Here is a 25,831-nt window from a genome sequence, read left to right as displayed (position 1 = left end):
GAATTAGCCATTTCAATTAGTGCGTCTTTGTTTGCCTTCACAAATGAAAATACCCTGCCAGAGGAAAAAGTACAGTAAAATATGCCGATATGTGTTCAAAAAAGCCTAGTTCAGTGTGCAAACAAGTTGCGCTGAGGCATGCACAAATACACATATGCTGGTTTAACACCAGCCTTAAAGTACTGTAAAATTATTTCACCCTGTGTATTCCAACAGTCATAACATTTTTATCTTTAATTCGATGTAACTATATGAGACCTTGTATTTTATGGGAGTTCTAGTTGTTATATGAACCCTTTTGTGATAGATATTTATTGAATATCTTTTATTATTTTGGGGGGGATGCAAAAAACTCTATTTTTGTTAAGTTTTATTAGTCTTTTCTTTTACACTAAAAAAAACACTTATTTTTACCATATGACTTATAGAATTTTTACTTTTTCACTTTCGTAGTTGTATAAGGGCTTATGTCTTGCAGGACAACTTAAAGTTTCCATTGGTACTATTTTGGGATACATATGACTTTTTTATTACTTTTATTACTGTTTGTGTGAAGTAAGATGAACAAAAACAACTCGTCTGCTGGGTTTTTATGGCATTTACTCTTAATATTATAGTATGGGTCGCTGTGAATGCAGAGAAAACCATTTTGAGTCATCTTTAATTATTTTTATTTTTTTCACTAATAAAACATTGCGTAACAGACAAAGTTTTTTTTTAACTCATAAATCACTTAGGTGACATGATCAACACTGACTATGGCATCTGAGGGGGTTAAACAACATAGAGCCAATAAAGGGACTTATTAGGCACAAAGAAGTGATCAGATGAGCAAGTGATTAGATAAGAAATAGGTAGATGTTTTATGGAACTGGATATTTTAAAAATGTATGTTGAAAAGAACACCCTGCCTATAGTTAAGCATAGCAGTGCCTCGTGTTTTTGGCCACTTTGCTTCCTCCAGCCCTGGAAACCTGCCGTGTATAAAGAGCAAGATTAATTGAAACAAGTATTAGGAACCCTAGGAAAAAGCATCATGTGAGGAAATTAAAGTTTTGGCACCATTGAACCTGCCAAAAGGACAATGATTCCAAGTATACCTCAAAGTCCATGAAGGCTTGGTTTTACAAGTAGTTCTAGAGGATTCTGGAGTGGTCATCACAGTTGCCTGACTTGAACACCATAGAAAATCTTTGGTGGGATTTGAAGGGCAAACCCGAGAACATTCGTAAACTGAAGATTATTGCCCAAGACGAATAGGCTAAGTTTCTCAGGAGTGCTGTCAGAAGCTGGTATGTGGCTCTACATCACATTTGCAGCAGGTCAGAACAGCAAAAGGGTGCTATACTGTGTACTAAAATACTTTAGAAAAATATAGAAGGTAATAAAATGTCCTTCTTGCAAGGCAGAGATGGTGTAGCCTCTAGCAGATTATGTAATGCTGTGCTAATGCATCATGATGGTGTCTGATATGTCTCAGACAAGAGGCTGCACTGCATGGAAGAGAATACAATATACATAGAAGACATCCAGAGTGTGACAGGCAATCAGGTGAGGGGGTCAGTGATGGGGGAAAATGTGTTAAATGCCTATGAATGGCCCCTTAGTAGAGTTTTTTTTAGGGCATAATAGTGTCCTGAACACATCATACAAAGCTCTACAGTATATTTCAGGACTAGCTTGGCCACCAATAAAAAATGAAAATGGTGCAACTGACAGAAGTAAGAAAAAGTAGGTTAAGTAGGTCTATTGGGCATTATTTATTTGATCTTTTCATTGCCTGAAGTATGCCATTAATGAAAATACTGTAACTGGTACAGGACCAATTCTATAACTACTGCTAATTGTATGTTTAGAGAACTGGCGTAACTATAGGGGATGCGGTTGCACCCGGCCCCAGGAGCCTCAGGGGGCTCATAAGGCCTCTCTTCTCCATACAGGGAGATCAGTACAGATTTTGCATTGGGGCCCAGAAGCTTCAAGTAACACCTCTGATTTAGAGGTCCTAACCAACATCATTAGGAAAATAAAACAAATCCACACAGCTTAAAAAAATATATATTTATTTATACGGAGATGGGTATTAGTTCAGTCAATCAATTCATTGCCTTCATGCTACTTTTTCATGCACAAAACAGAAAATCTTGACCCCTGGTATACTAGGAAAGGCAACTTAACATAAGTAGAAAAAGGATCTAAATGGTTCTATCAGCCTGGTACAGCTGAGGAGCACAATTGAGATAAAGCCAAAGTTTCGGCCCTCCATTGCTTTTTCTTAAACTCTTCTGGTGTACAAAGAAATGGAAGTAATATGATGCAGAAAAAACTGCCCCCTCTTTGATGGATTCCCTACAAATAAGGGAGCTTAAAATCCCTACTGATAGGGCAATGTGAGGTCAGTTATAGAAGTTTTACCTGCTCACCACAGTATACTTACAGCTCTAAGTATTTTGTACCTGCTGCACTAGAGTTTCATATTTTCCAATGAACTGATGCTCATTTTCATGTTGCCCTTATATATGCTGTTGTGTAACTGAAGGTTCCACTTTCATGTGAATACTATTAAAAATGTATTCAATGAGGTATTAGTAAAGTGACATGAATGTTCAAGATGTAACTAATTTACCACTCAAATTAAGCCATATAAATGAAAAAATAGACTTTTTTGTTTAAGAATTTGACAGTTCAGAATTCAGATGCTTTAATTACAGATTTTATTGCAATTGACAATGTCATGTGCACTGCCATGTGGCTGCTAATCAGCATAGCTTGTTTTTTTTAATTACCTGATCCGCTGATACTTGAAGTACACTCATTAGTATTATCTGGCTCCTTCCCGGGATGAAAGGATAACAGTGATGAGAACTCCCTGGGTTTCCATATGAGCTGACTGCTCCTTGCTTCCTGTTCAAAAGCATCAACTTTGGCCCATCCAAGTGTATGCGCACCTTAAAAATAATACTTAATCATTAGATACAAAAATTGACATTTTTATTATATGTCTTCTGATGAAATATATTAGTTGTGTGTTTTATTACATAAATTAAACTGTGAATTCTGTGACTCTATATCTCAGAAGAAATGAAAGGCAACCTGTCACCAGAAAATTAGTATTAAAGCTGCCACTGTAGTGTAAAAGATCATTACAAAAGTATTCCACACAAGTTTGAACCTAAAAATATATTTTGGTATAAACTGAAATTTGCTTACTTTATATTTAGCACACCAATTATGCAAATGCGACTCCTTGAACTCACTTGTGCTCCGCTACGTGCCCTGGAAGAAGCAGCAGGAGGGGCACACGGCGCGTGCACAAGATATCAACACTATGAGCACCGACATCTTTACACAAGATGTGGCACTGTGAGGGACAAGAGGCCAGGTTTACTATGTGACGTGTTGAATCCAAACGATGATGGCGCCGTTTCCTAGACTTGAGGCAACACAGTTGCATAAGGGGCAAAATAAATAAACAGTAAGAATCTGAATTTATACAAAATGGCTTTTTTTAGGTTCAAACATGTGTAAATACTTTTGCTACAATTCTTTACAGTGTGGTGGCAGCTTTAACACGGTTCCCTTGAACCTCTTTCCACAAAATGTAATGTAATTCCTGCATTATGCCTTAGATTTACATGATGCTGTACTTGTATAATTGCCAGTGGGAATCTGTTTGTGATTTGAGCAAATTCCAATCCCAGTCATTTAACAATGTAAGGCCTCATTCACAGGGGCGATGCAATTTTTCGCCAACTGCATGGCGGCCATAAATTGCATTAATGAAGAATAGCTGCAATTGAGTCCTGAGATTAATTAGTGTTTTCCTGCCCATTCACACAGACGTGTTGCGTGAAAAATACTCTACAGTTCGGACTTATGTCGGTCGGCAGAAATCCTCGGAATGACTTCTGATGCTTAAATAGAGCCCCTCCCTATCCTCAGGATAGGTCATCAATAGTTGATTGGCTGGGGTCTGTCGCTCGGGACCCCGACCGATCAGCTGAGTGGGCGCATGCTGTCAGCGCTGCAAATACACAGAGGTCGGAGCGGTGGCCTCCGCACCGACCTCTGTGTAGTGGTCGGTGCTTGTAACTGCAGGCACAGCTCCCACTGAAATCAAAGAGAGCCTTGCCTGCAGTTACAAGCGCCACCCACTGCACAGAGGTTGGCACGTGTTTCAGCTCCGACCTCTATGTATTTGCAGCACTGACAGCATGCTGATTGGGGAGGTTCCGAGCGACAGACTCCAGACAATTGATGACCTTTCCTGGGGAAGGCCATAAATAGTATTTTCCCTGGAAAACCCCTTCAAAAGCTAACGAACAGCAAAACATATGCAGTTGAAAAAAAAGTAAGTGAAGCCTTCAAAATTATCTGGATTTCTGATTACTAATAAAATGTTGCCTGATCATTCTCTAAGTAACAAGCTATCATTATTTATACCTAGTATAGCTACCATCTATAACGCTACATTAGGTTACTGATCGTTCTATCTTTAGATCTAGATAGTAGATCCAAAGACTATATCTAGACCTAGAAAAATTAGAATAATGTAGTAAATAAACTAGACGGAAAGATAAGCCTCCACGAAAAAGCATGAGTAGGAAGGAGACCGGTGAACTTTTCACCTCAAAAATATAGGTCGATCGACATCCATATGTGAATCCTCCTTGATATTATCCAACATTTAACATTACATCCATTGATGGTATATGTCGTCTTAATTAATGACATAACACTTAGCCACCGCACTTTATCTTATGTGTGTGAAATTTCTGGAGACAATTGTGGCCCCTGACGAGCCTACTCCAGCGAAACGCGTTGGATTTAATATATCCAAATTATCAGAATCAGAATATGTGTGTCATTCTAGGATAAGGATGACATATCTTCCTTGAATACAGTGGTGGTAACTCAGAAATTATATCTTAACCGAGATCTTTTCCAGCCACCTAGCTGGAACACATAACATTATTGACCTAGTATTCTATTATACACACAGAATTGATTTCCAATTCTTTGGAAATCGCATCATGCGAACACTATTTAAGTATATGTTTGTTTGTTCATAGGTACATTTTAACTGACTTAATAAAAGTTATATTTTATTTTTATATATATTGGTCTTTCGGTCCAACTAGTGAGTATATAATTAAACTTTGGACTAAGTATGTCCCCGTGATACAATTTATTTGTTGAGATGACCGATTTTTTAGCCATGTAAAAATGTTGTGCCAGAGAAAAGAGGATATGCACGACTGAAACCGGTGACTGAATTTACACACTGCCGGAAAAGATAGGTCTTGCCCTAACTTTCGAACGATATACCCTAGTGGCTTCCATAGACTCCTACGGGAGCTGCAAAAAATGGGAGGGTGAGGGAGTTTAGCAGCGGCAAGCGAATATAAAAGCTTACAGGTGCATTAGAAGTCATTCCAAGGATTTATGCCAACCAAGGGATTTCCGGGCTGTGGCGTATTTTTTCGCTAATACGTCACACCTGGCTGTGTGAATGGAGTAGAAAATGCTAATTAAGATCGACACTCGGTAGTGGCTTTTCTTCACTCATGGGATTTTACGGCATGTGCTGGCGACCGTAAAAACGCATAAGCTCGTGTGAAGGAAGCCTAAAAGACATGCATGGTGCAACTGCTTGTCTACTATTAGTTTAGGTAGACCCTAGTAATGACATAAACAATAAATCTAATTAAGTGAAAAATGAATGCCCTTAAAAAAAATCAGTGGTGGAATAGCTTTTTTTAATGCACTCTACTATAATAAGGAAGTCATACAAACTAAACAATGATATATATATATATATATATATCATTGTTTAGTTTGTATGACTTCCTTATTATAGTAGAGTGCATTAAAAAAAGCTATTATATATATAGTGATACCTAGTGCCTTAGCTTACCAGCTTTTTGACATGAGAGCAGGCTCTCACCTGAATTTTTACTCTGATTTAAGAGCAAAAACTTGGGTTACAAGCCTTGCTCTCAATGGGGCCGCTGGTGGCCCCAATGAAAGCAATGGCCTTCCGGCAACCCCTGCAGTGATTTTCGGGGAAGGGCTTTAAATATAAGCTCTTCCCTGAAAATCATCCCTAGCTGTAGTTAAAAATATACATTCACCTGTCCGCCGCTGCCGGGGCTCAGGCGCATCTAGCCGCTGCTTGTTCTCCTTGCATTTTTAATCCCTGCCTGCTGAAAAGCTTCAGAGCAGTGCAGGGAGAACAAGCGGCGGGACGTGCCTGAGCCCCGGCAGACAGGTGAGTATATATAATTTTTCAGTTTTTTTTACTACAGCTAGGGATGATTTTCAGACGAGGGCTTATATTTAAAGCCCTGTCCCGAAAATCACTGCAGGGGTGCCGGAGTCCTATTGCTTTCAATGGGGCAACGCAATCCCCACTGAGGGAGAGCTTTGCGATCCGGAACAGATTAACCCTTTCCAATCCACTGTCTGACGTCTAAAGACATTCTGATTGAAGGCTGTAAGGGCTCGGATGTCGGAAGACGTCCGGCACGGTATTCTTACTGTATATTACTGGCTGCTCTGTTGTCGGGGGCCTCACTAGCATGTCCCATACCACAGTACTGGTTCTAGCCAGCAGATGGTGCCATTGTATAATGGCAGAAAGAGAAAACCCCCTAGAAAATCCTGAATCCAAAATTGGAATGCAAAGGGTCAATGGCTTTTCCATTCATTTCAATAGGGAAAATTGATTTGACTTACGAGTGTTTTGGGTTAAGAGCTCTGTCATGGAACAAATTAAACTCTTAACCCAAGGCACCACTGTATATATATATATATATATATATATATATATATATATATATATATATATATATATATATATATATATATATATATATATATATATATATATATTCAGAAATGATGCCTGATATATATATATATATATAAATATATATATATATATATATATATATATATGAAACTTGTCCCACAAAATCAAGGCCTCGTAGTGTCACTGTGTCAGCATTTTGACAAATATTCAGTCCATGACTTCTAAACACAGTTGTGCAAAATAAGGGGAAATGCAACATTTCATCTTTGGCTTGAGAAGCAAAAAAAGTATAAGCATGCTCCAAATCTGTGGCAAATAGAGTATTAGCATACTTGATGGTGCTTGTTACTCGAGCGACATTATTCAGGCTGATAGTCTAGTGCAGGTTTTGCAGGTGGTTCTCTATCTTCTATCCCTGGTGGGTGTGGGAGACATGCTTAAGCGGCACCTGTGGGTAATTGTCAGGGCCATTTAGTCTGGCTGATGCTGGACAGAATTGCTGTTGTATCTTCAGTCTAGCTCTGACTGTGGTCTGAGTCAGCGCTCACTTCTGGATCGTTCATTTGCCTGCTGCATCTAAGCTAAATTTGTGTTGCTTTTCTATTGTGTTTCTTATGTTTCCCCTGTCTCACATAGAGTTACCTAAAGAACCCTTTTACACACAACGATAATCACTCAAAATTTGCTCAAAGGCCAGCTTTTGAGAGATAATCATTGTGTGTAAATGTGTGCCCATCTTGCATTTGCCCTGTACTTTTCATTCATCATTGACTTCAGGTCAACATGAAATCCTCACTCCTGATAACATGGACCACACTCTGAGTTCTCCGCGGGCAGCGCTGATAACATTCTTTAACAGCTGTTAAAAGCTGCTGTCCTGCTGGAAAACAATAGTGATTTATTTAGAGAACAGACCACCTGCTGTTCTCTAAACACATGCAAATGAAGTACTAAAATGCTGATTAGCCTATTAGTACCAATGCAAAATGATCGCTCAAAACTGTCAGTTTCTGACGAATTTTGAGCGATCATCTGTGCGTGTAAATGCACCTTAAGAGCCAAGGTACGACGTCAGGTACGTCCTTGTCAGGGCGAATTGACTGCATTTAGGCAGGTTCCTGTCCCTAAGGCTATTTAGATAGGGAAAGAGTTCTCATGTTTTTTGGTTTATTATTGTTTTGACACAGCTTGTGTGTTTATTGTACGAGATCTGCAGGTTACAGATCAAGCACGTCCTGGGTGGATGTGACATATTCAATGGCCCATACTGACTCGGTGGGATCTCTGTTTACATCTGAGATGGATCCCATTGAGGTTTTGTCAGCTCAGCTAAAGGTGCTAACGATTGAGGTCCTGAGCTTAAACAGCGGCAGCTGGCTTTGGCAGCTCCAGGTAAGGAGCCTAAACTAGACCTAACTGACAGATTCTCTGGAAACACTCAGGAATTTATTTCCTTTAGAGAGTCTTGCAGGCTTTTTTTTAGGTTACGTCCTGTTTCCTCGAGTGACAAGTAGCAGAAGGTGGGTATTGTCATTTCCAGGCTGCAGGGGGCTCCTCAGGCATGGGCTTTTTCCTTGCCTCCGTCCTCTGAAGCCTTATTATCTGTGGATAGTTTTTTCTGTGCCTTAGGTTTAATCTATGACGATCCCGATAGGGTGTCGTTGACAAGTTCATTTGCCTGCTGCATCTAAGCTAAGATTGTGTTTCTTAAGTTTCCCCTGTCAGATGTAGGGTTAACTAAGGTCCGAGGTACGAGGTCAGGTACGTCCTTGTCAGGGCGAATTGCCTGCTTTTAGACAGGTCCCCGTCCCTGAGGTTATTTAGATTCTAAAAGAGTTTCCATGTTATTTGGTTTATTATTGTTTAGACGCACTTGTGTGTTTATTGTGCGAGATCTGCGGCCTACAGATCCAGCACGTCCTGGGTAGACGTGACAGTTAACAGTTTGCAGTTAGCCTGTATGTGGGCCATCACAAGCTGCTGCAGCCAATAACATACCTTAGCAGTCTGCAGATGTCTATAATTGACTGCACCTTGTAACGTCCCAAAATAGGCTGACTGCAACCTGTCAACACAGACAGAAAAAGGAGCTGCAGTATTGGACTCTTTCATTATTTTGGCCACAAGCAGCAAGATTTACAAAACTAACTCAGGTTATTCTACTTCCAGAACTCTAGAAAGGAGATTATGGTTGTTTTAACAGCATAGGTTTCCAACTCCCATAAACTACTAAACCAGCAAATCAAACAGCAGGAAGTATACATGGCTGAAACACAAAACTAAAGAAATAATATAAATCAGCACATTACTTTAAGCGCTAAGTCACACATGAACATCAAATATATGAATTATTTTGAATTGCATTACTGACATATTAGCTATACTTATAAATTTAAAGTCCTTAGTACACATTTTTGATTACATTCTGAGAGCACATCTGCCAATGATAAGGCAACCTCTTAAGATTGAATTCTACTCTAACAGATTCACCTGTCCTGGGCCTAGGAATGAACTCAGGAAAGGCAGGATCCATCTATATTCTTCTCTAAATACAAAGCTTGGACAGATGGGTAGGGGTGCATGGATCAAATCGAGGCAGCGACTCCAACAAATATACAATGCAAAATAACATAGAATGATATAACATATATTTAATGTTCATGCGTGACTCAGCACTTGAAGTAGCGTGCTGCTGTACGTAGTTTCTTTTTTTACTTCTCATTCTAGGGCGGCCTGCACACGGCTGGATTTTTGCTGTGGAGTCTGCAACGGGTGTCTGCACCGCGGATCTGCAGAAAATACTGTCCATAACATGCTATGGAAAAATGCTTCTTCCTGCACACTTGCGGTTTTTCTAAGAGGAGGAAAAATCACAGCATGCTCCACTTTTTATTGCAGTGTCCGCACGGATGGCTTCCATTGAAGTCTATGGAAGCCGTCTGAGCCCTGGCCGTCTAGAATTAACATTAACATCACCTAGCGACGGCATGAGAAAAAAATAAAATAAATCTATACTGCGCATGTCCGACGGTGAACCCCTGGATCCATCCGCAGTACAGGTGAAGAGGAGAAATGACAGGTATGCGTGGACGCTGCTGTTGTCAGGATTGGATTCTGCTGCGGGCTCTCGCATGCAGAATCCGGCTCTGCCATATGCAGGCGGCCTTAGGATGCATTCACATGGGCGAGAGCGAGTCACGCACGATATTTTTGTGAGCATCTCGCATCTCACAGCACACAGACACTCAGTCCATGTGCTGTGTGATGTGTGGGAGACCACACATTTGCATGTTCTATTCTCATGCGAGATTTGCATGAAAATAGAACATGCTGTTATTTTTTCGCATCGTAGCATCACGGTGAGAGAAAAAATGCACATGTAAATATACCTATTGCAAATAATGGGTTGTATTTTCATGCGAGGTGTGTGCGTCTTGCAACGTACAAAACTTGCATTATTTACTCTCCCTGGGAAACTACGTATGAGCAGTAAAACATATTTAGGCATTTCTTTGTCCAAATAAGTGGAGGCCATACAGAATAGCATTGTGGGCTGCATATGGCTCCCGAGACACCACAGGTTGTGTAACACTGCTCTAAGTAAACATATATGGAAATTCTCTTCAATTTATTATATACATATAGGTGTACAATAAAGCCTAAAGCATCAACTGATCCACTACATCTTATAAATTCTAAAAAAAAAAAGCTTCTTGGACTTTCTATACGTAATGGTTGGTTATAATATTCATATAAATTTAGTTCATGTAATAGCATAACATTCTGTTTCGATAAACACCGATTATAGAAAATTAAATTTTCACTCCAATATTGCCATAATTTTAACAAGTGTCATGACTAGAGATGAGCGAACCTACTCGGCCACGCCCCTTTTTCGCCCGAGCACCGCGATTTTCGAGTACTTACGTACTCGGGCGAAAAGATTTGGGGGGCGCCATGGGTGAGTGGGGGGTTGCAGCGGAGAGTGGGGGGCTCCCCCCTGTTCCCCGCTGCTACCCCCTGCTCCGCCACGCCTCCCCCCGGCGCCCCCCGAGTTTTTTCACCCGAGTAGGGAAGTACTCGAAAATCGCGGTGCTCGATCGAGTAATTACTCGAAACGAGTAGGTTCGCTCATCTCTAGTCATGACATAACATTCTCTACTTAGCAAATAGCTTGATAGATAGCTTGAAGTAATGGTGATCATCAGCATGTGAAAAATATTGGCACACAAAGTAAGGGGCAAAATAAAGTAATAATGTCAGGAATAAAATAATTTTTACCTATTCCACTAGAGTTAATTTTAGTTGTAAGTTTCCAGTAAGCAGCATACCGCGAACTGGAAGTATTGATTTCTTCTAATTATATGTCCAATAAATATAATCAAACCCTTCATTTCATGGCAACATTATCTGTTAACAAAGCCGAGCACTTACGCAAGACAGACAGTGTCTAAATAGAATTAATTAGATTTTAATCCCATCTGTGTTCATACTTACCAGTGCACTTCTGCACGTCTATAACAGGAGAAGACTTGTCCTGAAATTAAGGCCAAGTGAATCTAAAACTATCAACCTTTGTTTAAGCAGTTATGCTTAGTTATACTAAAGGGACACACCTTTTTCTCCATCAGTATAGAATGCCTTTATTAAAAGAAAAGGCTTTACTCCAGATTCGGTATAATTAGCATAATCCGATAGGTCAATAGATTCAAATTCATAGAGGTCTGTAAAACAAAGTAAAAGTAGTTCAAATAACATCTACCACAATATTAGTATTATTAATGCATACAGAGAGGGGGCATGCCCTGGCTATGGCGCTGAAGGTAGCCGCTTGACTGAGTTGCTTGTCCTATCAAGTCCTGAGCACAATTTACACCATCTACCAGTGCCCAGCATGGGCATAAACAGGAAAACTCCCCAGTCTGATCCCACCAAACCCGCTTCTACCCGATCAGGCGGTATCCACAGGTTTTAGACACACATGGCTGTTGGTGAGTCTTGAAGCCCTTATGCCAAAATAGCTGCATCCACTCTCTTTTTCTCTGGTCAGAGACTCACACTCAACCAGCCTCAATACAGTGTCAGCCTCCCTGGCATCCACCCCTCCCCTTCCAGCCTCCCCTTCCCAGGCAGAGATTGTTATAAATTGTGGGCAGCAACATTATTCTGGTGATGCACAGAACAATTGATACCTCCAACAGTAAGGGCCCTTCTGCATGGGATGACCTGTTGGACGCATATGCCCGACAGGTTGTCCCAGTGAGGATTGTTGCTGTGCTTTTACACAGGAACAATAGTCGCTGATCGCCCACCTCCATTCATAGTAAACAGCAGTCATTCATAAATGAACAACTGCCTGTTTACATGGGCCAATCCATCATTCAGTGTTATGCATGCATAAACTGATCTACGAATCAGAAGAGAACAAATTCTCGTTCAACATTCAGGAGCATGCATTTACACTAAACGGTAATTGTTAAGATTTCTGTGAGATGTGGAAAATCAGAATAATTTTTCGGCCCACGAAAAGAACCCTAAGTCCTTCAATTCTTTTCCATTTGACAAGACTTAAAGGGGTTGTCCCGCGCCGAAACTTTTTTTTGTTTTTTCAATAGCCTCCCCGTTCGGCGCGAGACAAACCCGATGCAGGGGTTAAAAAAGAAAACCGGGTAGTGCTTACCTGAATCCCCGCGCTCCGGTGACTTCTTACTTACCTGGTGAAGATGGCCGCCGGGATCTTCACCCTCGGTGGACCGCAGGTCTTCTGTGCGGTCCATTGCCGATTCCAGCCTCCTGATTGGCTGGAATCGGCACGTGACGGGGCGGAGCTACGAGGAGCCGCTCTCCGGCACGAGCGGCCCCATTCAGAAAAGAAGAAGACCGGACTGCGCAAGCGCGTCTAATCCGGCGATTAGACGCTGAAAATTAGACGGCACCATGGAGACGAGGACGCTAGCAACGGAACAGGTAAGTGAATAACTTCTGTATGGCTCATAATTAATGCACAATGTATATTACAAAGTGCATTAATATGGCCATACAGAAGTGTATACCCCAACTTTGTTTCGCGGGACAACCCCTTTAAGTAATCATTGTTTGATTCCAGCTTTTTTCTATCACATAGATGACAACACATCTCTCCCTTTCTAATGGAAAGTGCTTAAATGTGTTATACAAGGTATTTTTAAAGAAGGAACTAGACTTAAAATGGAAAAGTCCTTTAAGGTTACAGAGACCCTTAAACTTTGTCACCTGTTGGAACAGGCTCATTAATCGAACTACATTCCCACCCTTCTGGCTGAATTATATAGCCACAGGACAGATTTATGTTGGAGAATATTTGAGAATTTATTTAGATGTTGTTTTCTTTGCTTTAAAATAAGAAAAAAAATCTACTCATCTATCATGTCTGAGTTTAACCCTTTGCAATCCAATTTTGGATTCAGGGTTTTCTAGGGGGCTTTCTCTTTCTGCCATTATACAATGGCACCGTCAGCTGGCTAGAGCCAGTACTGAGGTATGGGACATGCTTGAGAGGCCCCTAACAACAGAGCAGCCAGTAATATACAGTAAGAATACCCTGCCGGATGTCTTCAGACATCAGAGCTGTACGGCCTTCAGTCAGAATGTCTTCAGACGTCAGACAGTGGATTGGAAAGGGTTAATTTGCCTATTACTGCTAAAACTGCTATTGTATTGTCTTTGTTTAATTTGTCATTTTCTAAATACCGTAGTTTCTGTTTAAAAAAGGGTGTAAGGTATTAAAGTTATATTGTACAGTTATATTGTATAGTTAGTGCATTAACATTATAGTGTATCGTTTTATATTGTATAGTCTCATATAAATTTTATTGTATAGCCAGGTAAAAATTATATTGTTCTATGCTGTATAATCTAAGGGTGGTTTCATACCTGCATCCCATGGTTGTGCTTTACTGCTCTGTTCAGGGAGCAAGATAGGGGAATCCCCACACTCAAACGACTGTTTCAGGACGCCACCGAACGGGCTACATTGACTATAATGGTGCAGGGCTTTTTCTTCTGGTATTTTGAGCGACATCTGCAACAGAACCTCCGACTGGAGGTTACAATGCAGATGTGAAACCGGCCTAATATAGGTTTTATCGTTGGAACTGTATTATATTAGTGATAACCGTCATGAGTTTTATTGTACATGGTAGCTGTTAAGGTTAGTTTCTAAATACTGTAATTGGTTATTTTGTAAATAATAGTACTAAATTCTGTAATTGCTGTTTGGATAGTGTTACTGTTTAGAGCATATTGGTTTTGTTGAGCTTGTTATATTTTAAATATTTGCTGTTTGGTCAGAGTGGAGCTATGAATTTGCTGACCAAGTGTAGATTAAATTGGGTTTGTTTTAATTAACACAGGAAAAGCACTAGCATTAATTAATTTCTCTGATTATATTGTACCTGTATTTAGGGTAGGAAGTTGCTCTGTAGAGTTTACTCTGTGAATTTACTCCCTGTGAGTGTACCCAGACATACATGCAGTGAGACAGAATTGCATAGTTTCAAAAACTGCAGTAGATTGAAAACAGTAGGAGTTTGCTTTAGTGAGTATGTAGGTTTTACTGATAAAGATGTATGAATTGATAAAGTACAATACTTGTTTATGTGCTGTTTTCTGTTAATACCCTTTGGAATTTTGGATGCAATGTATGCGGTTGTCTGGTTTCTATGGTTATTTTTCTAGGCTGCAGTCTTTAGTTTGTACTGTAGTCTAAGATTATAAGGCTATCCCAGACAGTAAGTGCAGCTCTGTAATCAGCCACCTCTCCCTCAAAGACCTCAGAGAAGGGCACAGTGAATAAGAATTGGCTTTGGGAGATTGTGAGATGTGGAAAATAAATATGCTAATTTTTGACTATATGTTCATAATTCTCTGGTATTCTTTTTGAACTTGATGGTTATGTAGTTGGAGATACACATAGAGCTTCATTTTGCAGGATAATGTGTCCAGCAAGAGTGAGGTTGTTCTGCATGAGGTATTAAGTGTTTTGTCTGCCTTAATCAGATGGACAAGAGACTTCATATCGCAGAGTTTAATGTATGGCTATGACAGTGGTGTAAAACAGAAGATTTTAGATATGTTAGTCATGATTTTGGTAGGTGGTCTAAGAGGGATTTGTTCAATAGGGATGGTTTGCATCCTTCACATAAGGATAGTAAAGTGCTTGATGAGAAATTAGAAATTTTTGACAAACACTTAAACTAGGGCACCAACTCTTAATTCTAGGGGTTCTTTGGTCCACTGGATAGTTTTAGAGAGGGAAGTGCCATCCACTGTAGTGACCACCAGAGGGTTCTTCAGACACCAAATGGGAATCCGATGTTGGTCCACAAAGTTCTGTTGTAAAAAGTTCCCAGCGGTACATGAGCCAAGAAAGGCCACCACAGGGACCTGGACACCAGACAGAATCAAGTTTACTGGCAGATTCAAGTAGGGAGGTGAAGCATCCTCACCTAGGGCCACCTCTAGGGCCAACGGATCCTAGGTGGCAGAGTCCTGGTCTATGGGAACACTTGCTCACTAGGTGACCAGACGCCACGCAATACAGACACAAGCCTCTGCTTCGCCTACGCTCCTGCTCCCTTTAGGATAGACTGAGGTGATCGACCTGCATGGATTCAGGCTCGCTGGAATGGACCGTATGTGAGGAGGATAGAGGTCTTTGAGCTCCAGGACTTGCCCAGAAGAGCCTTCTCTCTTGTAAAATCTCCCTAGAACTCTCCTGAAACCTGGTAGCTAGTGCGATCAGGATATCCAAGGAAGTAGGGACCTTGCACCCTGCTAATTCATCCTTCATACCAGGGCTTCATTATTCCACCCTAGCTCTGAGGCCAGGGTGTGAAACGGGATGGCTTGGTGTACTGTTAGGATTCAGTTGTGGATCCACTGTGTCGTCCTGTCGAGTGAAACCACTCGGCAGGCCGGACAGCTGACTCCAAGAAGGAAGTGTCACAAAAGCTGAAAATCGGTGTAAAGAATGAGAACAGACCTGACCCTGAACTCAGAAGGGCTAAAATATCCCTTTCCTGGAGATACTCCTGAAGGTGGAGAGATCCAGGCTGCCTCTCCTATCCCTGACTGCTAGCCTTCCCTATCCACTCGGTGAAAATAGGAATCCAGAGTTAGCAGCTGTGAGTCGCGCAGATCTGGAGGAGTGGATGGAAAATAAGGACAGAACGCAGTCCTAGACAGAGAGCACCGACACAGGGAATAGACAGGCAAACAAGAAACCAGCAGCAAACACACAGAAAGCTGGATAGATCCAAAGACACAGTCTAAACTAGCTAAACATACACAGGGGGATAAATACAGACAAGATAGCTGCACCAGCAGCTCACATGCAGTCATACAAGGAAATGAACAACAACACCAAGTATTCTGTGGAGGTTAAATAGGAGGATGATTGCAAATCCCCACCAGCGGGGTGGAGGAGCCAGACACAGTAACCCTGTGAATGCTGGAAGAAACAGAAGCAGACTCAGGAGGCAAGACGACGTCTCTGTCTGCTAGACCTAACAATATGTCATCATTAGTTGATCACCAGGTCCACCATTTTGAGTCCCCAGCAATCAGCTGATTGAAGAGACTGTTGCGCTTCAGCTGGCGCTGCCTCCTCTTTTCAGGCCTGTGATGTCATGTACATAAGTCACATAATGAGCACTGTGTACTGAAAAGTGGAAGTGTAACTTTCACTGCGGGAGCCTGGGGGTCATGTGACGGTCAGGACTCCCTGCTACAACAGAGCTACAGGGTAGTACTAGACCCTGACTAGCTCTGCCAGTGGCTAATGTCACTACAGGGGATGTTTTCCCTTGTAACTGGGGCTCCTATGGATACCCCAGCTACAGTGGGAAAGTGTCAAATAAAAAAAAAAACACGTGAATGTCTCCCAGAGGTCTTACATGACGTCATGAGGGACATAGATAGTAAAAAAAAAACATAATAACATAAATAAGTAAAACAAAATTACAGAATAAAATAACAATATATACATAAAAAAGAAAATAACCCAAAACCGACAGCAACCAAAACTGTCGCTATAAGCGCCCTGTAATCCAAAACCATACATATTATATATCAAAACGTCCAAAACAAAATTAGGAATCTGAAAAATTGTTTAGCCTTTTACCCCCAATAAAACTAAAAAACGGAAAATATCAGTTAAAAATATATTTAAAAAATAGCCCTATATGTCACGGAAAAGAAATGCAGCAAAAATAATTATGATAGCTAAAGGAAAAAAAATAGGGCAGTAAAACCACCACATGAGTAAAATCTCTAAAAAGTGTCTGGTCCTTAAGGTACAAAACAGACTGGTCCTTAAGGGGTTAAGGGGTTAAATCAAGCCCTATCAGTAAACTTTCCTCCCTTCTTTTTTGTGCTATCTCCATACTACTGCTAGGACATAAACTTTTATACTTCAAATTAAATTAAATGGGGACATGGATCCTTGCACTTTCAGATGTACGATCAAGACTCATCCTAACAGGCTTAGTAGATTAGTTTTATAGTACTGGTCAGAAACAGTGGGTTGATCTAGAGTCCTCATTCTCCATTAGCTCTCCAGTTCATACCGTGAATTGCAAAATCTTCCAACCCAGACATAGTAACCCTTCCCTTTCTCACTGAAGATCTTTTATTAACATGGGACTCTATGGTCAATAGGATTGGAATATCTCAGGTTCCAGGTCTGCTTACTCCTTTGTTTGATTATCTGGGCTTCTCTAGAAGGGCATAGATCAGTTTTTGGTTTGAACAAATCATCCCAAATCAAAATTTCATAATATTCTGATGAGCTCCTTGTCTCTTCTCTCACTACTTGATCTTAGAAGCACCTACTTGGGGGGAAAGATCTATTTCCTGGCTTCATATTTGCAATTGCAATCTTCTCTTAAGTTTTTCTGTCCACTCTCAGTACTTGCTGCAGAACTCAAACATGTGGAATCTCTCATAGGACTTGTATCCTCACTGGATTATTTATTAACTCTATGTTGCCATATGTACGGCTTCCAACATTATTTCCCCTGGTTCAAAAGTGCCCAGGACAGGCAGTTCTCCTGAGAGCAATGGTCAAAAGCTTTCTTATACACCCATAAAGGCATATATTATACAGGCATAAGAGAAATATTGTCCATCTGATTTACACAAGATCTATATCTTTGTTTCTGAGAAATGCTGGTACTGTAATGGTGTGGTAGGCTACTTGTTACACATTTGGCGGGCATGCCTTCAAATACATTGCCTCTGGGAAAAGCTCTTCCATATCTTTTTTCACATCATTGGGAATACTTTCACTAACTCTCCACAATCGCTCTATTATCTATGATTCCTGGGACAATTTGTTTTTTTAAAAGGTGGCTACCGAGGAACTTCCTCACTACCATGAGGATAATTATTCCCAGACACTGGTGCTCTCCAATGGGCCCTGTTTTCATGGAATGGGTTCTAGAGGCGGACTTACTCTGTAAAATGGAACTTTTGGCACCTGAAGACAAAGACAAGGTGTGGATAAATACTACCAGACCTGGCAAGAGTGGCTTTTCTTTAAGAACTCCCCAGAGTTTTCTTGCATAATTAATGCTTAACTAAGATCGATTGGACTTGGTGATCCTGAGCAAGGCCTTTGAGCGTCTTGTTTGATAATGACATCCCCCCTCTGCTATTTTTTTCTCTTCTGTCCCTTTTCCTCCTTTTTCCTTGTATTCCTTCCTTCTCCTCTTGTTCTATCTTTCTAGGTGAAGGCCTCATTACTCTTTTCTAACTAGTGGACTGTAAATATGGCATAATTAAAAGATATTTCTTAGAGTATGTCCATGACAAGGCCTTATTCTAAAGTGATATGTGTCCAACAGTGTTTTTCTATGTTTCAATGCTTAATCACACCATGTGTCGCATATATATTTATATATTGTACTGTGTTTTCACAATACAAGCATAACATCTGGTATTTAATGCACCTTTTAGCCATACCAATGCCACTTTCATTGTGACATTTTCTGTATGTTTTGAATGACCTCCAGACCACCTGTATGTGACTTTGTTCTAACTGTTTAATTAATAAAAAAGATTAATAAAAAAATTAAAACCCATAAAGACAACAGGTTCCCTAATCTTTTTGTTAAATCTATACTATCACTGCAAGAAAGAATGACTGTAGATAAATATTAAAAGTAGTGCAGGCCAAACATTTGTGTCTGACCTGCAGATTGAGTCTTTTTTTATAACCTCTACTCGTTTCTGCAGATGCACATTGTCTCTTTGCATGATTGATATCAGCACTCTACTTTGTTTTCTGAGCTAATCAGATGTCTCCTACGTGATTTTCCACTCCCCTTCTCTACTTTATGTTGTTTCGCTGGAACACTAAAGGCCCATTTACTCAGCCGATGATTGCTAAAAAAACCCCGCTAATCGGTGATCGTTTTATCGACCATCGGTGCGTCTAAATGTGCGCCCATCATGCGCTTTTTGGGCACTGCTAGCTGATCGTTAAATTCAGTCCAACCTAAAAATCGTCGTTCACTCTTATCAGCAGTTCTCCACGGGGACTGCTGATTGCATTTTTTCCCCGTGGAGAACAAAGGATCTGAGCGCAACTAATAGCCTTTAGGCTATTAACCCTTTCCAATCTAATTTGTATTCTGGTTTTCCTAGGGGGGGCTTACTCTTTTTCTGCCGTTATACAATGGTGCTATATGCTCGCTAAAGCCAGTACTGCATGAGGTGACACGATGGATAGGCTCTGACAGCAGAGAGGCTAGCAATATACAGTAAGAGAACCCCGACGGATGTCTTCCAACATCGGAGCTGTACAGCCTTAAATCATAATGTCTTTAGACATCAGACAGTGGATTGGAAATGGTTAACAGCATTCAGGAAGGCTTCATTTGCACATTTATTTGCTCTTATGTAGCTGTATAGCTCCTTAATAGTTTATGCAAAATGATCGCTCAAAGCTGTCACTCAAACTGTCGTTTAAGCGATCTTTGAGCGATCATCTGCTGGTGTAAATAGGCCTTAAGAAGGGAATTTATTATGCAAGATGATTTTCTGGCATAAAGAAATTGCTAATTTTGGCATATCCCACATTTGCATAAAAATGATTTGGTACTTCCCTCGCCATTTTTTAAAAATGACAAAGTGTACAGGGTTAGTGGGAGGAGTAGAATCTCCATGAGTTGAAAGATTCACCATAATTTACACTAGAAATTGGTGTAAATTATGTTGAAAATTTACACCTGCTTATATCTGGTATAAATTTGCTTTTTTGGCATTTGGACAGCCAAAAGATGTGCTGAATTTCTGAAGTAGTTTGCACCTCCAAAAAATTAGCAACAATTAAGTATAGTGTACTTTGTATCAGAGATGGGCATAAAGCCTGTGCAGCTGGTTTGTCTGCATAGGGGCCCAGGAGGAAGAGCCAAACTGCCAGGTCCAACACAGCAGCTAGGCCCCCAGGAGTTTAATTTTTTTTTTCAATTAGGTGGTGGATAGTAGTTGAATAGAGATGAGCGAGCACCAAAATGCTCGGGTGCTCGTTACTCAGGACGAAATTATCGCAATGCTCGAGGGTTCGTTTCGAGTAACGAACCCCATTGAACTCAATGGGCGACCCGAGCATTTTTGTATATCGTCGATGCTCGCTAAGGTTTTCATTTGTGAAAATCTGGGCAATTCAAGAAAGTGATGGGAACGACACAGCAACGGATAGGGCAGGCGAGGGGCTACATGTTGGGCTGCATCTCAAGTTCCCAGGTCCCACTATTAAGCCACAATACCGGCAAGAGTGGGCCCCCCCCCTCCCAACAACTTTTACTTCTGAAAAGCCCTCATTAGCAATGCATACCTTAGCTAAGCACCACACTACCTCCAACAAAGCACAATCACTGCCTGCCTGACACTCCACTGCCACTTCTCCTGGGTTACATGCTGCCCAACCCCCCCCCCCCCTCCCCACACGACCCAGTGTCCACAGCGCACACCAAACTGTCCCTGCGCAGCCTTCAGCTGCCCTCATGCCACGCCACACTCATGTCTATTTATAAGTGCATCTGCCATGAGGAGGAACCGCAGGCACACACTGCAGAGGGTTGGCACGGCTAGGCAGCGACCCTCTTTAAAAGGGGCGGGGCGATAGCCCACAATGCTGTACAGAAGCAATAAGAAATCCAATCCTGTGCCACCTCCATCAGGAGCTGCACACGTGGGCATAGCAATGGGGAACCTATGTGCCACACACTATTCATTCTGTCAAGGTGTCTGCATGCCCCAGTCAGACCGTGTTTTTTTATAAATAGTCACAGCCAGGTACAACTCCGCAATGGGAATTCCGTGTGCACCCACAGCATGGGTGGCTCCCTGGAACCCACCGGCGGTACATAAATATATCCCATTGCATTGCCTATCACAGCTGAGGTAATGTCGTGCTTAATGCAGGTGGGCTTCGGCCCACACTGCATGCCCCAGTCAGACTGGGGTTCTTTAGAAGTGGACACATGCAGTTACAACTCCGTGTGGACCGACAGCATGGGTGGGTGCCAGGAAGCCACCGGCGGTACATTAATATATCCCATTGCATTGCCCATCACAGCTGAGGTAATGTCGTGCTTAAGGCAGGTGGGCTTCGGCCCACACTGCATGCCCCAGTCAGACTGGGGTTCTTTAGAAGTGGACACATGCAGTTACAACTCCGTGTGGACCCACGGCATGGGTGGCTCCCTGGAACCCACCGGCGGTACATAAATATATGCCATTGCAGTGCCCAACACAGCTGATGTAACGTCAGCTGTAATGCAGGTGGGCTAAAAATTAATTGGATTACACTGTAGACGAGGGCCCCCAAAAATTGGTGTACCAACAGTACTAATGTACCTCAGAAAAATTGCCCATGCCCAACCAAGAGGGCAGGTGAAACCCATTAATCGCTTTGGTTAATGTGGCTTAATTGGTAACTAGGCCTGGAGGCAGCCTAGTTAAAATAAAAATTGGTTCAGGTGAAAGTTTCAACGCTTTAATGAGCATTGAAACGTATAAAAATTGTTTATAAAAATTATATGACTGAGCCGTGTGGGCCTAAGAAAAATTGCCCATTCGGCGTGATTATGTGAGGTTTCAGGAGGAGGAGCAGGAGGAGGAGGAATATTATACACAGATTGATGAAGCAAAAAGTTCCCGGTTTTTGATGGTGATAGAGAACGATGCTTCCATCCGCGGGTGCAGCCTACGTATTGCTTAGGTATCGCTGCTGTCCGCTGGTGAAGAAGAGAAGTCTGGGGAAATCCAGGCTTTGTTCATCTTGATGAGTGTAAGCCTGTCGGCACTGTCGGTTGACAGGCGGGTACGCTTATCCGTGATGATTCCCCCAGCCGCACTAAACACCCTCTCTGACAAGACGCTAGCCGCAGGACAAGCAAGCACCTCCAGGGCATACAGCGCGAGTTCAGGCCACGTGTCCAGCTTCGACACCCAGTAGTTGTAGGGGGCAGAGGCGTCACTGAGGACGGTCGTGCGATCGGCTACGTACTCCCTCACCATCCTTTTACAGTGCTCCCGCCGACTCAGCCTTGACTGGGGAGCGGTGACACAGTCTTGCTGGGGAGCCAGAAAGCTATCAAAGGCCTTAGAGAGTGTTCCCCTGCCTCTGCTGTACATGCTGCCTCATCTCCGCGCCTCCCCTGCTACCTGGCCCCCGGAATTGCGCCTTCTGCCACTAGCGCTGTCGGATGGGAAGTTTACCATCAGTTTGTCCACCAGCGCCCTGTGGTATAGCATCATTCTGGAACCCCTTTCCTCTTTGGGAATGAGAGTGGAAAGGTTCTCCTTATACCGTGGGTCGAGCAGTGTGTACACCCAGTAATCCGTAGTGGCCAGAATGCGTGTAATGCGAGGGTCACGAGAAAGGCATCCTAACATGAAGTCAGCCATGTGTGCCAGGGTACCTGTACGCAACACATGGCTGTCCTCACTAGGAAGATCACTTTCAGGATCCTCCTGCTCCTCCTCCTCCTCCTCTGGCCATACACGCTGAAAGGATGACAGGCAAGCAGCATGTGTACCCTCAGCAGTGGGCCAAGCTGTCTCTTCCCCTTCCTCCTCATGCTCCTCCTCCTCCTCCTCCTCCTCAACGCGCTGAGATATAGACATGAGGGTGCTCTGACTATCCAGCGACATACTGTCTTCCCCCGCCTCCGTTTCCGAGTGCAAAGCGTCTGCCTTTATGCTTTGCAGGGAACTTCTCAAGAGGCATAGCAGAGGAATGGTGACGCTAATGATTGCAGCATCCCCGCTCACCATCTGGGTAGACTCCTCAAAGTTTCCAAGGACCTGGCAGATGTCTGCCAACCAGGCCCACTCTTCTGTAAAGAATTGAGGAGGCTGACTCCCACTACGCCGCCCATGTTGGAGTTGGTATTCCACAATAGCTCTACGCTGCTCATAGAGCCTGGCCAACATGTGGAGCATAGAGTTTCACCGTGTGGGCACGTCGCACAGCAATCGGTGCACTGGCAGATTAAACCGATGTTGCAGGGTCCGCAGGGTGGCAGCGTCTGTCTTGGAGTTGCGGAAATGTGCGCTGACCCGGCGCACCTTTCCGAGCAGGTATGACAAGTGTGGGTAGCTTTTCAGAAAGCGCTGAACCACCAAATTAAAGACATGGGCCAGGCATGGCACGTGCGTGAGGCTGCCGAACTGCAGAGCCTCCACCAGATTACGGCCGTTGTCACACACGACCATGCCCGGTTGGAGGCTCAGCGGCGCAAGCCAGCGGTCGGTCTGCTCTGTCAGACCCTGCAGCAGTTCGTGGGCCGTGTGCCTCTTCTCTCCTAAGCTGAGTAGTTTCAGTACGGCCTGCTGACGCTTGCCCACCGCTGTGCTGCCGTGCCGCACGACACCGACTGCTGGCGACGTGCTGCTGCTGACACATCTTGATTGCGAGACAAAGGTTGCATAGGAGGAGAAGGAGGAGGGTGGTTTAGTGGAGGAAGCATACACCGCCACAGATACCACCACCGAGCTGGGGCCCGCAATTCGGGGGGTGGGTAGGACGTGAGCGGTCCCAGGCTTTGACTCTGTCCCAGCCTCCACTAAATTCACCCAATGTGCCGTCAGGGAGATATAGTGGCCCTGCCCGCCTGTGCTTGTCCACGTGTCTGTTGTTAAGTGGACCTTGGCAGTAACCGCGTTGGTGAGGGCGCGTACAATGTTGCGGGAGACGCGGTCGTGCAGGGCTGGGACAGCACATCGGGAAAAGCAGTGGCAACTGGGAACCGAGTAGCATGGGGCTGCCGCCGCCATCATGCTTTTGAAAGCCTCCGTTTCCACAAGCCTATATGGCAGCATCTCCAGGCTGATCAATTTGGCAATGTGCACGTTTAACGCTTGAGCGTGCGGGTGCGTGGTGGCGTACTTGCGCTTGCGCTCAAACAGTGGCGCTAGTGACGTCTGGACGCTGCGCTGAGAGACATTGCTGGATGGGGCCGAGGACAGCGGAGGTGAGGGTGTGGGTACAGGCCGGTAGGCACTCGTGCCTGTGTCCTCAGAGGGGGGTTGGATCTCAGTGGCAGGTTGGGCCACAGGGGGAGAGGCAGTGGTGCAAACCGGAGGCGGTGAACGGCCTTCGTCCCACCTTGTGGGGTGCTTGGCCATCATATGCCTGCGCATGCTGGTGGTGGTGGCTCCCCGGCTGATCTTGGCGCGACAAAGGTTGCACACCACTGTTCGTCGGTCGTCAGGCGTCTCTGTGAAAAACTGCCACACTGTAGAGCACCTAACCTCTGCAGGGTGGCATGGCGCGAGGGGGCGCTTTGGGAAACAGTTGGTGGATTATTCGGTCTGGCCCTGCCTCTACCCCTGGCCACCGCACTGGCTCGGCCTGTGCCCACACCCTGACTTGGGCCTCCGCGTCCTCGTCCTATAGGCCTACTCCAACCCCTCAGCATGGTGTATTACCAGTAGTGCAGAAACAGAACGCTGTAATTAAATGTGCCGCTTATTGGCCTGTGGTTGGAGGCTGACTTCGCTTACGGAACGCCAGGAAATAATTTTGCGCAAGCCTGCTGTAACACTTAGCTGGCTGCGTATGAATTAGGAGGACAACTACACCCAGCACAGACCCAGAACACTGAGGACAGTCACAGGCAGCCCAAATAGATTTTTTTCCCAAAATGTTTTTGCAAAGGCACACTGCCTATATACACTGTATATGTCTTCTGTCCCTGCGTCACCACTACTGGCCTTGGAGTATGCAAAATAACTGCAGACTGTTGCGCTGTGGACAGGAATACAGCAGTGATGTAAGTGGCAACACAGAGCCAGGAAATAATTTTGCGCAAGCCTGCTGTAACACTTAGCTGGCTGCGTATGAATTAGGAGGACAACTACACCCAGCACAGACCCAGTACACTGAGGACAGTCACAGGCAGCCCAAATAGATTTTTTTCCCCAAATGTTTTTGGAAAGGCCCACTGCCTATATACACTGTATATGTCTTCTCTCTCTGCGTCACCACTACTGGCCCTGGAGTATGTAAAATAACTGCAGACTGTTGCACTGTGGACTGGAATACAGCGGTGATTTAACAGCCAACACAGAGCCAGGAGAGAATTTTGCGCAAGCCTGCTGTAACACTTAGCTGGCTGCGTATGAATTAGGAGGACAACTACACCCAGCACAGACCCAGTACACTGAGGATAGTCACAGGCAGCCCAAATAGATTTTTTTCCCCAAATGTTTTTGCAAAGGCCCACTGCCTATATTCAATAAATATATGTCTTCTGTCCCTGCCTCACAATATATGTCTTCTGTCCCTGCCTCACAATATATGTCTTCTGTCCCTGCCTCACCACTACTGGCCCTGCACTATGTATAATTACTGCAGGGCGCAATGCTCTGCACGGCCGATATACAAAAAAAAAAAAAGTGCAACACTGCAAAAAGCAGCCTCCACAGTACTGCACACGGTTAGATGTGGCCCTAAGAAGGACC

General features: G+C 43.3%; 1 protein-coding gene across 1 annotated transcript in view; it reads right to left on the bottom strand.

Moving 5' to 3' along the window:
- The window catches only part of LOC136575465 (uncharacterized), a 383,051-nt gene that overhangs the window by 223,551 nt on the left and 133,669 nt on the right, over positions 1-25,831 (bottom strand). Inside the window, exons 17-18 of the mRNA XM_066575086.1 lie at positions 11,431-11,538; positions 2,787-2,948 (exon numbers count right to left, since the gene is read on the bottom strand). Coding sequence (XP_066431183.1) covers positions 2,787-2,948; positions 11,431-11,538 — 270 coding nt within the window. The remainder of the gene's footprint in view (positions 1-2,786; positions 2,949-11,430; positions 11,539-25,831) is intronic.

The sequence above is a fragment of the Eleutherodactylus coqui genome, chromosome 1 (genome assembly GCF_035609145.1).
Source record: "Eleutherodactylus coqui strain aEleCoq1 chromosome 1, aEleCoq1.hap1, whole genome shotgun sequence".
NCBI classification, from domain to species: domain Eukaryota; kingdom Metazoa; phylum Chordata; class Amphibia; order Anura; family Eleutherodactylidae; genus Eleutherodactylus; species Eleutherodactylus coqui.
Note: the sequence above shows the minus strand (reverse complement) of the source record. Positions and strands in the feature narration are given on the sequence as shown.